Raw genomic sequence first — 12993 nt, forward strand, 5'->3', positions numbered from 1 at the left:
AAGTTATTTCCTATTTATTTTTCTGCCAAAGGCAAAATCAGGCATAAATTTAACTTTTGCCCACAACTATTCTTCAATTTACGCCATCCTACCTGCAGCCATCTTGAACCTAGACCAATTTTACTGGGTTACGGAGGAGAACGGATCTTGCCAATTCTTCAAAGACACTTTAAAAACTGTAAGCGTTAAGAAAGTGTAGCAACCATTTCATACTATTATTCTATAGGACTGGAATTGTCGCATTCTGGTTTCTAGAAACCACTTATCTACCTTTTGTTATTTTTTGGTCTGTCTTTCTTTGTTAAAAAGGAGTTATGCATGCACAGGGTTTTAAAAAGGGAGTGGAAGAGCACAAGTATTAAATGTATCGAAAGGACTTAAATGAGAAGTTTCTCTCCCACAGCAGGACAACCCACTGTTAACAGTTCCTTTTTACATTCTGCCTAAGTCAAATAAAAAATGGGTCAGTTCTAACACTGAAAACTGAATAAAACCCCAGGAATGTACCATTTATGGGGTATGACAGATTGTCTTCTTTGAAAACTTAAGAGTGCACAGAACATTCTTTTTTATTCAACAAACTCAAAATGTCTAATAAGTAGACAATTATGTCTCCATCAGAACAGAAATCTATTTCAACACTTAATACCATCGAACAAGTTGGTAAGCTTTTTATGTCAGAAGTGTACTATTAACAAAGATAATACAATCCTGTTTTCAAATAAGAGGGTGTTACATACCTGCAACCTTACTCCTATAAAAAACGTTCAAGTCATAAATAAAACTGTTTTGGTAAAGTGAATATTTAATACTGCCACAGCATGTTTAAAAATATTTGGTGATACATCCTTCCTTTTAAAAGTAAAAAAAACAAAACAACTTACTTACGCCTTTACCACCCATCTGCTATGATAAATTCATATTTTCAGTTGTCCTTAAATGGGGAAGCATACATACAATTTTGTGAAACAGAAAAACATCATTTTTATATATGTCACTCTCTTTATTAAGAGACTTGCATATAATTTCATATGTTCCCAAACTTACCTTTTCATTTTTTTTATCTGTCTCTAAGGGCTGCTTTGCTGTTATACTTCGAGGAGTTCGGACAACTTCCTCGTCAGCCACTTCAACCGTCCGTCCATTCGGCTGCACAGGTAACAAAAAGAATCTTGTTATCAAACTGCTTGGAGGGTCAAATCAAAGATTTATACTCAAGAAACAGCATATACTACAATCAAATGCTACCCCCTGACCCAACTTTAATAGGTTTCCGTACAGCCATGTTGTAAGACTTGATGTGCTACTATCTCTAATAACTGTGTTTTGTAATATGATAATGAACCTATAAACAAAAGCCTGTACCACAAATAAATTTTCTGATCTCACCCAGGGTATCAGTTCCTCCAACAAAAACTCATGGAATGAAAGCAGGAATATGGGGAACTAAACTGTATTTGCACTCTCACCACCAATTAGTAGTGTAATCTCAAAACGTTTCACTCATTATCTTTTGAGTCTTATTTCCACATATATAAAATTATAGATCTGGTCTATTCAAAAGTCAGTAAACTTTTTCAATAAAGGGACAGGAAATATTTTAGGCTTTGTGGGCCGTATCATCTCTGCTGCAACTACAAAACAGTGCAATTTTGTACAAAAGCAGCCACAGATGAATAAATTGAGTGTGGCTGTATTCCAATGAAACTTTATTTGCAAAACACTAGTAGAGGGCCAGATTTGGTCCCTGGTCCATAATCTGTTGGCCTCTATATTAGATTATCTCTAATGCCTCTCGTAATTCTATTATCTAATGGTTCTACTGTTCTGGGATTAAGAAATTTACCAAGCCAGTGCTACAGCTTAAAAAGGTTACCTCAGCTTCAACACTCCGAAAATAAAAAGATATGAGTAAAATTAAGTTTGTGAATTCCAAGTCTGGGTTTTAATTAGAATCACTAGTTTTGGGGGTTAATCCTCCCCCCTCCCCCCCCCCCAAAAAACCACATTTCTATGTTCTATCACCAGAAATATATTTAGATTCAAGAGTTTGAAGAATGGAGTCCAGGTATCTGGTATTCTAACCTCTTCTCTCTGGGTCCTACTATTTCTTTTCACTTGCTTATTCTCATACTCCAATAATTCAATGAGTTAGTAAATCAATATACTAGTTTCAGTTGCCTTATTTCCAGTTCTTGCAGAACAGACTTCCACCAGATTACTCATTATAGCAGAACCATACTCCAGAAAACAATAGCAATGCTCAAGTTTCTATAATGTGACTTTGCCAGAGTTTGTTCGAAATTATCAGGGATATACGGTTAGAGAAACAGACCATTAATATTCTAAAACCCAATTTGTAGGCTTTTCAAAGATTTATGGCAGAAAAGCCAAAACAAAAGCTGTCTTTTAGCTGACAAAAATCCTAATTAACCCCAGTTTAATCTGCTGGCTCTTAAGCAATTTGTTAAACTCAGATGCCAAAACCAGGTCTCCTTCCTCTTGATTTGGTTTTCTTTCTCCTGTGCTGTTGTGTCACTTTCATGCTGCTTCCTCTCACCAGCTTCCCTGTGTATGTACATGTTGGGGGGGGGGGGGTGGTGGTACACAAAGAAGGGTAAGAAAACCCTGAAAGGAATCTGGACTTAGAGCAATAACCACATCAGGAATATAAAACCGTTTAATTCTACTTCCAAGATCAGCATCTCAATTGTCAGTTCTCATATGTTAGTTCTTATTAACCTCTTCAGCCAAACCTTTTCTGATTTCCTGTGGTCTGCTTCAGCTTCACCCTCTCTATACAAGCCTTATGCCCCCTGAACGATCTTGCAGCTTCAATTTCAGTTTCCAGTCTCTAACTGGAAGCTCACAGGCTTACATTTCTGAAACTTCACTTAACTAATCCCTTCAGGAAACTTTCCATCACAGTCACTACTATAGCACTTCCATTTTATTCATGTAAATGACTACATGGAGTCATCTTAATTTATTAACTGCTAAAAGGTGAGGAATTAATTCGTCAAAAACTACAAAAAATTCAATGCAATTCCTTTGAGGCCAAACACAAACACTGGTGATACAGCCTCCCAAATGAAAGATGAAACAATCTCCTTTTGAACAAATATAAACTCTGAAGTCTTCAATCCCGTGAGCTACAGCAGGAACACTCAGTTTCCATTTCAGAGACTCTGAAATGACCGGCAAGCCACAGGTGGTCCCACACTCCAACCTGTGCCATTTTTACTTCCTTCTTCACAAGATGAATTTATGCAATTACTGTAACTGTAGCTGTTCCTTCGGTCTATGCAGATTTCTCAATGTTCCACTAACATTTGGGAGTCAGCAACAACCCTTCCTCAAAATGCCAGATAACATGAAACAATATGCCTCCTATCCCAACAGAACTCTTGGGCCCTATGAATAAAGGATACACAATGGCAGCTGTGCCTTTCCTACCCACCAGCAACACTCATCTGTCCTGCCACTAGCTGGTCAAGAAGGCCTTGTCCTGGAAAATCATTAACCACATTTAAATTAGCAAATCCAGAAATGGAGGCATATTATGTAGATCTGCTCACATGAAAGTAACTAAATGTAAGTAAGTTAATTAATTAAATAAAGGGGCGCCTGAGTGGCTCAGTCACTTGAGCCTCTGACTCTTGATTTCAGCTCAGGTCATGATCCCAGGGTTGTGAGACTGAGCCCCAAGTTGGGCTCCACGCTGAGCATGGAGCCTGCTTGGGACTGTCTCTCTCCTTCTCTCTCTCCCCGCTCCACCTCCCCCCAACTTGTGCTTCCACTCTCTAAAAAAAAAGGAAAAAGAGAAAAAGAGGAAGAGAAAAAGAAAAAGCAACTAACTGCAAACCAGCACTTCAAATCCAACCTGACTGCCAACAGGGTTTTATCTTTTGTATCTTATACAAAAGGTATTATCTTTTCTCATCATGAAGCCTTAATATACACGTTTCCATAGATTAGCAATTATGCGGGCCTCTCATCGTAACCTAGTATAAAATTTTCTGGAAAACTTTGAGGTGTTTCCTTCCAGGGCCAACCAAAGTTGATTTCACATATAGAATATAAGCTATATTTTAAATTAGACAAGAACATCCTCCGAATTTGGTGAAAATCAACCAGAAACAGAAAAATGACATAATCATTTCTTAGATGGATAAACTCCTTACAGGCAATGCTATGTCTGCTTTATTGTTATACATTCCCCAACTCCTACGCCACATCCTTTGAAAAACATATTCATGAATGAACATTGTGAGTGTGTGTGTGTGTGTGCGCGTGCACGTGCGTGTGTGTGTGTTGGGAGGGGTGGTAATAAACCAAAATGAAGATACCTAGCTGACAATCAAGAAAATAAAATGCAAAAAGGAGACACACAGCAGGGGAGCAGGGTCTCTTATTGAATAATACCTGATTTTGGAGCATCTGGGTGGCTCAGTCAGTTGAGCTTCTGACTCTTGGTTTCAGTTCAGGGCGTGATCACACTGTCCCTGGGTTCAAGACCCGCATTGAGCTCCACACTGCCAGTGTGGAGCCTGTTTAGGATTCTCTCCCTCTCTGACTCACCTCTCTCTCTCAAAATGAACAAACAAACTTTAAAAAATGCCTGATTTAAAGGAAACATAATTTTCATGTTAGTCAACCCTTAAATTATTAATTTCATAAATGTTTATTAAGTACTTCAGGCACTGGGCTAGGGACCTCAGGAACAAGGACAAATGAAAGGAATTTGCCCTTGAGGAGTTTTGAGGTTCAGAATAAGCAGATATGCTTAATAATGGACATCTACTCCAAAGGAATCTACATCTAAGATAACCATATGTAAAGTTTAACATTTGACTTCTAAAACGAAACCATTTAGAATCCCATTTTCACTTAGTTATGTGAATTTTATTTCTAGATAGAAAATATAAAAACCATGACTTCAAGTTACTTGGAAACACCTTAAGAAACTAGAAGGGCAGCCTACCAACTACCAAAAAAATGGAAGATGAAGAGACCATGGACACTGGAACTGAACAAACCTGGGATTAAGACTCAACTTCTATATTTAATCACTGTGATTATAAGCATTTTCCTTGACTTAACCCTTTATTTCATCATTGTAAATATAAAGAAAATATGTACTCATACAAGTTTCTTGTTAAAACGACAATAAATGAGAGAACATGGCTATAATGGTTCAAATCCTCATCTCCTTGTCCAGCTTTCAGGTCACAACTAGCAAGCCTACAACCAGCGTTAAGTCCTGGTGGTCAAGAGGGTCAACAGACACTACATGCATCCATCAGGCCCAGTGCTCCAGACACAAATTCTTTTGGGGAGTTAACAGAATACAACTGGTAAGTAAACACAGCCTCTCAGAGGCTAGAAATAGTCCAGGCTTGCTGTCAAAGACAGCAATGTAGTATCTTTCTTTTTTAAAAAACTGCTTATAGTTTCACCATTTTCTAAGAAAAGAAAATTACATCATACTCACTTATGTTCATTCACTTACTATCCAGTAAGTGAACATAACCCCTCCAACCCTACTCGTAAAGGAAAAGAGTATGGGTTTTAAAGGCAAGCTGAAACCAGGGTTGAATTCCCCAATGTGTGTAATCCCGGAGAAGTTACTATTTCACTAGAGTTTCAATTTTCTTAGCTTAAAGTTAATCTGAACATACAGGAGGCATAAGTAGACATATTACACCCATCATAAAAAAAGATCAAGGGCAAAATGTTATGGAAATTCAAGGTGCATCATCTTTAGCTGACAGAGTGAAGACGGCCTGACACGTAATTCCCAAGTATCTGCCGTGGGCCAAGCACCTTGCTAGATGCTTTACATGCATCATCTCATTTAGTGAACAAGACCTTGCCTTGGTCAGTGTATTTTTAGTTTGAAGAGTTCTGATATAAATTCAAGATAGAACAATTTCTTGCCATTTATTTGAAAGTGTCTTTTTTTCTGCCAAATGTGAATATGTCAAATATAAATATACTACAGCTTTAATTATAGTAATTTACTAACTTATTTTTAAATCCAACCCCAATTTTAAACTCTTAATAACTGAGAGTACAATCTTACAAATATGGCCTATGATTCAAATTTGCAAAATCATGCTATATATATCCTGAGCTGTTTCCTTTAGTGTAAAGATCCTGTGCCTTCCAAGCAGCTAGCCAAAGACTCAACTCTCTTCAGGGATTCCGAACTATCAACTTGTTAACTGCACCAGGAATCCTCATGCTGTCAGCATGGAGCCCACTTCGGATGCTCTGTGCCCCTCCCCCACTCACGTGCTCACTCTCAGAAATAAACATTAAAAAAAATTAAAAAATAAAATTAAAAAAATACTCTCAAAGCTTTCATAACCTTGAGAAGTAGTACATTAACCAATAATGTCAAAGTGCAAAAGAAACCTCAAGTGTTAAGAGGGTTTATTGCTGCTCTTAATATCTAAGATAAGCATAATTATTAAAGGTCTTCTCTGTTAGGACTTTGGCAGAATACAACGACAAGATGAAAAAGTCCTGTCATTTAACCAAACAGAGCCAAATTTCTGGAGCTTTGGTAAGAGTCACTACAATTTTCAGCACAAACTTTTGATTCTATTTTTTTAATGATTATTTACTTATTTTTGAGAGGGAGACAGTGAGCAAGTGAGCGGGGGGGGGGGGGGGGGGGGGGGAGAATTCCAAACAGGCTCCATGCTCAGCGCAGAGCCCAATGTGGGGCTTGAGCTCAGGAATTGGGCTCGAGCTCAGGAACCGTGAGATCATGACCTGAGCCAAAATCAAGAGATGGACGCTCAACCAAATGAGCCACTTGGGTGCCCCCAAACTTTTGATTCTAAAAGTAAATTTTGAAAGAAATAAAGAGAGGGGCGCCTGGGTGGCTCAGTGGGTTAAGTGCCCAACAGCTAGTTCACGATCTCCTGGTTTGTGAGTTCGAGCCCCACGTGGGGCCCTGTGCTGACAGCTCAGAACCTGGAGCCTGTGTTGGATTGTGTCTCCCTCTCTCTCTCTGTCCCTCTCCTGCTTGTGTTCTCTTTCTCTCTCTCAAAAATAAATAAACCTTAAAGCAAATTAAAAAAAAAAAAAAAGAAGAAAGACAGCTGTAACTTACTGGGAAAATTGGAATTGTTCTCTGAATGCAATGTAATATCCTTGAACATGCTATGAAAACCAGAGAGGTACACGGACATAACAGCAGAATTTGTAGACTACAAATTATCATACCATTTAGCCTTTGAAACTCCTTTGCTCTATGACCTCAAATAAGTTATTATAATCTATAAATCTCAAGATTCCATTTCTGTAAAATCAGCAATGTTTATCTAGAACTCAGGAGTTTTTAATCAAATGATTTTTCTTTTTATACTTATAACATGGGGAATAGTGATTTAAAGGTAAAAAGAAAATCCTGTTTGTAGGTAGCAAGTGATATAATTTACCTTTACTAATACCTGGGATAATACAGCAAAATTACTACCTAGAATAAAATACATACTTCTTTTTTTTTTTTAATTTTTTTAACGTTTATTTATTTTTGAGACAGAGAGAGACCGAGCATGAATGGGGGTGGGTCAGAGAAGAGGGAGACACAGAATCTGAAACAGGCTCCAGGCTCTGCACTGTCAGCACAGAGCCCGACACGGGGCTCGAACTCACGGACGTGAGATCATGACCTGAGCCGAAGTTGGACACTTAACCAACTGAGCCACCCAGGCACCCCTAAAAGACATACTTCTATTGGAATATCTTAACAGCTAAATTTACTTAGCCAAATAAATTATCCAATTAAACTATGAGGTATCATTATACTTTGTTCAGAACTGAGTTCGACAAATAATCATCAAAGGCACTTTACATGCCAGGCACTGTTTGCCATTGTATATATATCAAGACATACAACCTAGGGGCGCCTGGATGGCTCAGTTGGTCAAGTGTCTGACTTCTGCTCAGGTCATGATCTGATGATTCATGAGTTCCAGCCCCATGTTGGGCTTTGTGCTGAGAGCTCAGAGCCTGGAGCCTGCTTCGGATTCCGTGTCTCCCTCTCTCTCTGCCCCTCCCCTGCTCGCTAGTGCACATGCACTCACACTCTCTTGCTCTCTCAAAAATTAACATAAAAAAAAAAAAAAGACTTACAACCTAGTGGAGGGAAAAGGCCTCTGAAAAGTAAATGGGTAAGTAATTTACAAACTGTGATAATTATAATAAATACATACAAAGAGTTGACGCAGAAGACAGAAGGGGATGCCTATTTCAACTAGGGTGATCAGTAAATAGTTTTCTAGGAAGGTGAGGTTTTTTTTTTTTTTTTAATGTTTATTTATTTTTGACAGAGAGAGACAGACAGACAGAGCACGAGTGGGGAAGGGGCAGAGAGCGAGGGAGACAAAGAATCCAAAGCAGGCTCCAGGCTCTGACTGTCAGCACATAGCCTGGTGTGGGGCTCAAATTCATGAACACTAAGATCATGACCTGAGCCAAAGTGGGATGCTTAATTGATTGAGCCACCCAGGCATCCCTAGGAAGGTGAGTTTTAAGGTGAGACCTACAGGCTGATTTGAACAGTACGCAAAAGTTTATCCCAGAAGTGCTAATAATAGTTCATGCAAAGGAACTGGGTTGTAAAAGAGTGAAGAACTGAAAAGAGATCACTATAGTTGGAGGTAATAAAGAGAGGAAATGAACTCAAAATCAGCCTAGAAAGAAAAGCAGGTACTGGGCCACACAGGAAAATCTAAACAGATTTTAAATGCAAAAGCTACTGAAGTGTTGGTTTTAGACAAGTGTTGGCTTTAGGACTGGGGGGCAACGTGCAGAGGTTACTACTCTGTAAGTGAGCTAAGGGGCCAGACAGACATTAGAATGAGAGTAGTCAGACTGAATACACATCTTGGAGATAAAATTGATGGTACCTGCTGACGGATTAGATATGAGGTACGGAAGATATAAGGGAATGAGAAAAAGGGAAGAATCAAGAACGACTCTTAGATTTTTGGACTGAATAACTGAATGGGTGGCAGTCATTTACCATTTACAGAAATGGGGAAGACCAGGAGAGAAAAGGGAATCATGAATTGTTTTGGAGATGTTAAAATTTGAGACAAATGTCAGATTTCCAATAGAAGAAATCAAGTATATACCTAGACATGAGGTTCTGGAGATGAGAGGAATGGTCCAGTTACAGTTACAGACTAATATGAAGTTGATCCCATTATTCAGGGATTCCATATTGGCAAGTTCACCTGCTCACTAAAATTAATTTCTAATCCCGAAATTAATACCTGAGGTGCTCTCCTCATCACTCACAGACATGCACAGGGCTGGGGAAAAAATCTGAATTGCCCTTCAGGTACCTTCCCAGGCAATGTTCAGTTTTGTTTCAGATATCATAAAAAATATAAAATAAAAATATAAAAGAGAGAGACTAACCCTAGCTGCAGAACTAGGGAAGGCTTCAGAGTAGAGACAGCACCATAGCTGGGCCTTCAAGGATAAGTAGAAATCATAGAGAGAAAGAAATAAAGGGCTTTTAATAGAACAAAATAGTTTGAATAAGAGACACTAAAGTCTAGCCAATGGTAATGTGTTTGAGATAATAGTTAAGAGATAAATCTAAGATGGGGGTTACATTATAAAGAGGTTTGAGTGCCATGTTGTAGACTGGGTTTTATTCAACATGTGATGAGAAAACTACTGACAAGACGCAAACATGAAAGTCATGGTCAGAGCTGGGCTTTAAAAGATTTAACTGGCATGAGTGGGTAGAAAGGATTGGCAACAAAGAGACTGGAAGCAGGAAAACCAGTTAGGATGGTATTAGTACAGTCTAAGCAAAAGGTAATAAAGTCCAAAAGTAGGGCAGTGGCAATGAAACTGGAACAGAAATAATGACTACAAAAGATGCTGCATACTATTAGAATGATTTATTGGCTATAGAATGACGGACCTTATAAAATTTTAGCCAGAAGAGGCAAACACAGCCATCTTCCACTGTAAAAATAAAAAGGTGGCTCACATGGCTGTTTACCAGGCATGAAGAATGGGAATGAGTGGTATAAATACTTTGGTAGGGCATCTTACTACTTTATGCATTCAGTAATTTTTTACTGAATACTAAGCACTATGCAAGGTTATACAAGAGCAAACAAGACAAAAACACTACTTATTCAGTGAGCTTATAGATATCAACAATTGCATTATGGCAAATCTTTATGAGAAGTCCTACACTAATATAAAAATAACATTTTCACTAATACAAATTTTCACTGAAGTTGACCCTGGTTATAGGTAGGCTTCTAGTTGAAATTCAAGGCAACAACTGTTAAACACCAGTTAGTTATATGATATCTCACATCCATCTAAATTATGGCTCAGATTAAGTCAAGTTAAAAAATATTTACTGAGTTCCTATTTAATACTTACATTGTACTAGCTGTCATGGGAAAATACATAATGATTTCCAAAAATGCCAAGAAATAAGCCCAGTGAAAAGTGCCACCCCCTTCACTTTTAGTAGGAAAACAAACTGCAATTCATACCCTGAAAGACCTTTGCCAAGATATTAGGGGATAAAAATCAAAATGATATAAAGATTTTAAAAAAGTGCTTATGCGTTGGTTTAAAAAAGCTAAATACCACCTACTCTATAGATAGAAATAAACTACTAGAAACAAATTTTAAAAATCTGAGTTGCAAAATTTGCAATGATTTAAGAGAGAACTAAAAATAATGGGATAAAAAGATGAAAACAAAACATTTAATATGTAATATCCCTTCACAAAACTAGTTAGTTGGATCAGAGTAAGTATATACTAAAATGTGTATCAGAATGATATAGTAATGAAGAGATAGATTGTAAGATTAAACATGACACCCCTTAGAAATCTCTCCTTTACTATGGATCTTATGGCTCTATGCTAGTGAGTGATTTTTTAAACTAATAGCAAGGATTTACCAAGGGAGCTTGTTAAAAATGCAGACTTCCTGGACTCAGTTCCAGAGATTTTTGATTCTGAATTTATAAGATCTGTGCTGGTGTTCAGGAATCTATAAATTTTAATAAGCATTCAAAGCAACTCCACTGCAAATAGTCAGAGATAACATTTAGAGGAATCCTCCAATATTTTAACTCAACTAAAATCTTCAATTTATAAACAAGATAAGCTAAACAGAGCAAGGTTAAATGCCTTATTCAAGTTTAGTTCCTGCCAGGCTGACAGAGTTAAGTCTTCCTCTCCTGGGCCTTTCCTGTTTCTTCAGCCTTTTCCACTATCTTGCTCCTACCCACTTTCAAAGCCAGATTCCGTGATAAGGTCTTTCACGGCCTCCTGGGCCCACAATGGGTTTGCACTGTTAATTTTTTTTAGCGTATCCTTTTCCACAACTGGAATAAAAATCTCCCTGGGGAGCAACTGAGCTTCTACTTTTGTATCCCCTTCACAATGAGACATATGAATATTGTATTCCTTTTCACTGCCTTCAAATTGCAAGCTGTATGCTGCCTTTCTCCAAGTAAATACTTAGTACAGGGCAAAGCACAGGAGTACTACATAAATGGGTGCTTCTATTTCTCAATCTCATAAAGCAGTGTTTTTCTGTGGGTCATGCCTCACAGTGAAATGTGTAACCAATTTGATGGGTCACAACTATCATTAAAGAAAAACAAACCGTATGGTTTGATATGTGTGTGTTCTCGATAAGGGGGTGGAAGTTGGGAGGTACTGTAATGGAAAATGTGTTTTTTATTGTAAGTTGCAGTCAAAAAGCTAGAATGCCACAATTTTGTTAATGTTGATAAACTTCTCCAACACCTGTATACCATGAGGTAGGCAAAGATATTTTCTCACCCAATCAACACTGAACAATTTGATTAGTCATCCCATTCTTCACTCCCCAAAGCTTAATACTAAGATTTGTTTACTCATTCATTGCCCCATTCCTCAACTAAGATGAAAAAGAGGAGTAAGTCCTAAGTCTGATGAGTATTTTTCACAGGAACCTGTTCCTTCTTCAGATAGGTCGTCTGAGTGTTATGATGCACTTCGGATGGACTCCTAGAGCACCTGTCTCTCGACTCAAGTCTACCTGAAATTCTAGATGTCCCAGACAGGACTTTGAAATGTTCACAATCTGCTTCATCCACACAGGGTTTAGGGTTATTAATGTGCGTGGTTTTTTCAAGATCACCTTCTTCGCTTATTTTGGAGCCAGGTTCTCTATATCCACCGTAACATTACTTTCCAGTAACCTCTGCTCAAAAAATGTAATTATATATATTCGAAATCAGTTCTATTTCCTCTTCCAACTTAAGGTAGAATTCATACTGACAAAGTCATATCCTTTTCTAAGTTTTGTATGTTATCTTAATCAGCAGACTAAATGTGAACACTTATCTAGGCCTAATAATGCACCAACTGTGACCTGTCACTTCTCTAATACTGACTTATTCCAACAATACTCTCATTGCTTTAGTTTGAACTCAAATCCCACTTCCTCCAGTAACTTTCCTAAATCCCTTCAATGGAATTAGTCTCCCACCCTCCAAGCCTCACCTGTCTGTGCTCTAATAGCATAATTGATGAATCTGTCTCCTACATTAGTCTCCATGACTGATTCTCATTCCTATGTGTATACCTCCCACCCGGCAACACACACCAGAGTGCATTTCACATGCTACGACTGGGTTACATTTACTTTGTTGCACTGAAAGGTAAGGAGCTTAATTCAGTGTATATAAAAATAGCCTAGCTGTTTCTAATTCTACACACCCTCCACTTGTAAAGTATTGTAAAAAACAAAACTCTAAAAGATATAGTGGGAGATCTACAGGTAATAAAGAATGTACAAATAAAACGGGAAAGCATGATAAAATGGATGTGATGCTCTCTGCATTTCCACACGTGGCCCGGTAAAACGGTGCCTAAATCTCTTTCAGACAGCACCATTCTGCTCTGTCATTCCCTTTTACCATTTCAAAAC

At 38.0% G+C, this 12993-nt stretch overlaps 1 protein-coding gene across 5 annotated transcripts in view; it reads right to left on the reverse strand.

The window, feature by feature from the left end:
* Window positions 1-12993, reverse strand: part of MTDH (metadherin) — a 55203-nt gene that overhangs the window by 40784 nt on the left and 1426 nt on the right. For all 5 annotated transcript variants that reach the window (XM_027064166.2, XM_015082012.3, XM_027064168.2 and 2 more), the window contains exon 2: window positions 1048-1149. In XM_027064166.2, coding sequence (XP_026919967.1) covers window positions 1048-1149 — 102 coding nt within the window. The remainder of the gene's footprint in view (window positions 1-1047; window positions 1150-12993) is intronic.

Source organism: Acinonyx jubatus, chromosome F2 (assembly GCF_027475565.1).
Source record: "Acinonyx jubatus isolate Ajub_Pintada_27869175 chromosome F2, VMU_Ajub_asm_v1.0, whole genome shotgun sequence".
In the NCBI taxonomy this organism is placed as follows: Eukaryota; Metazoa; Chordata; class Mammalia; order Carnivora; family Felidae; genus Acinonyx; species Acinonyx jubatus.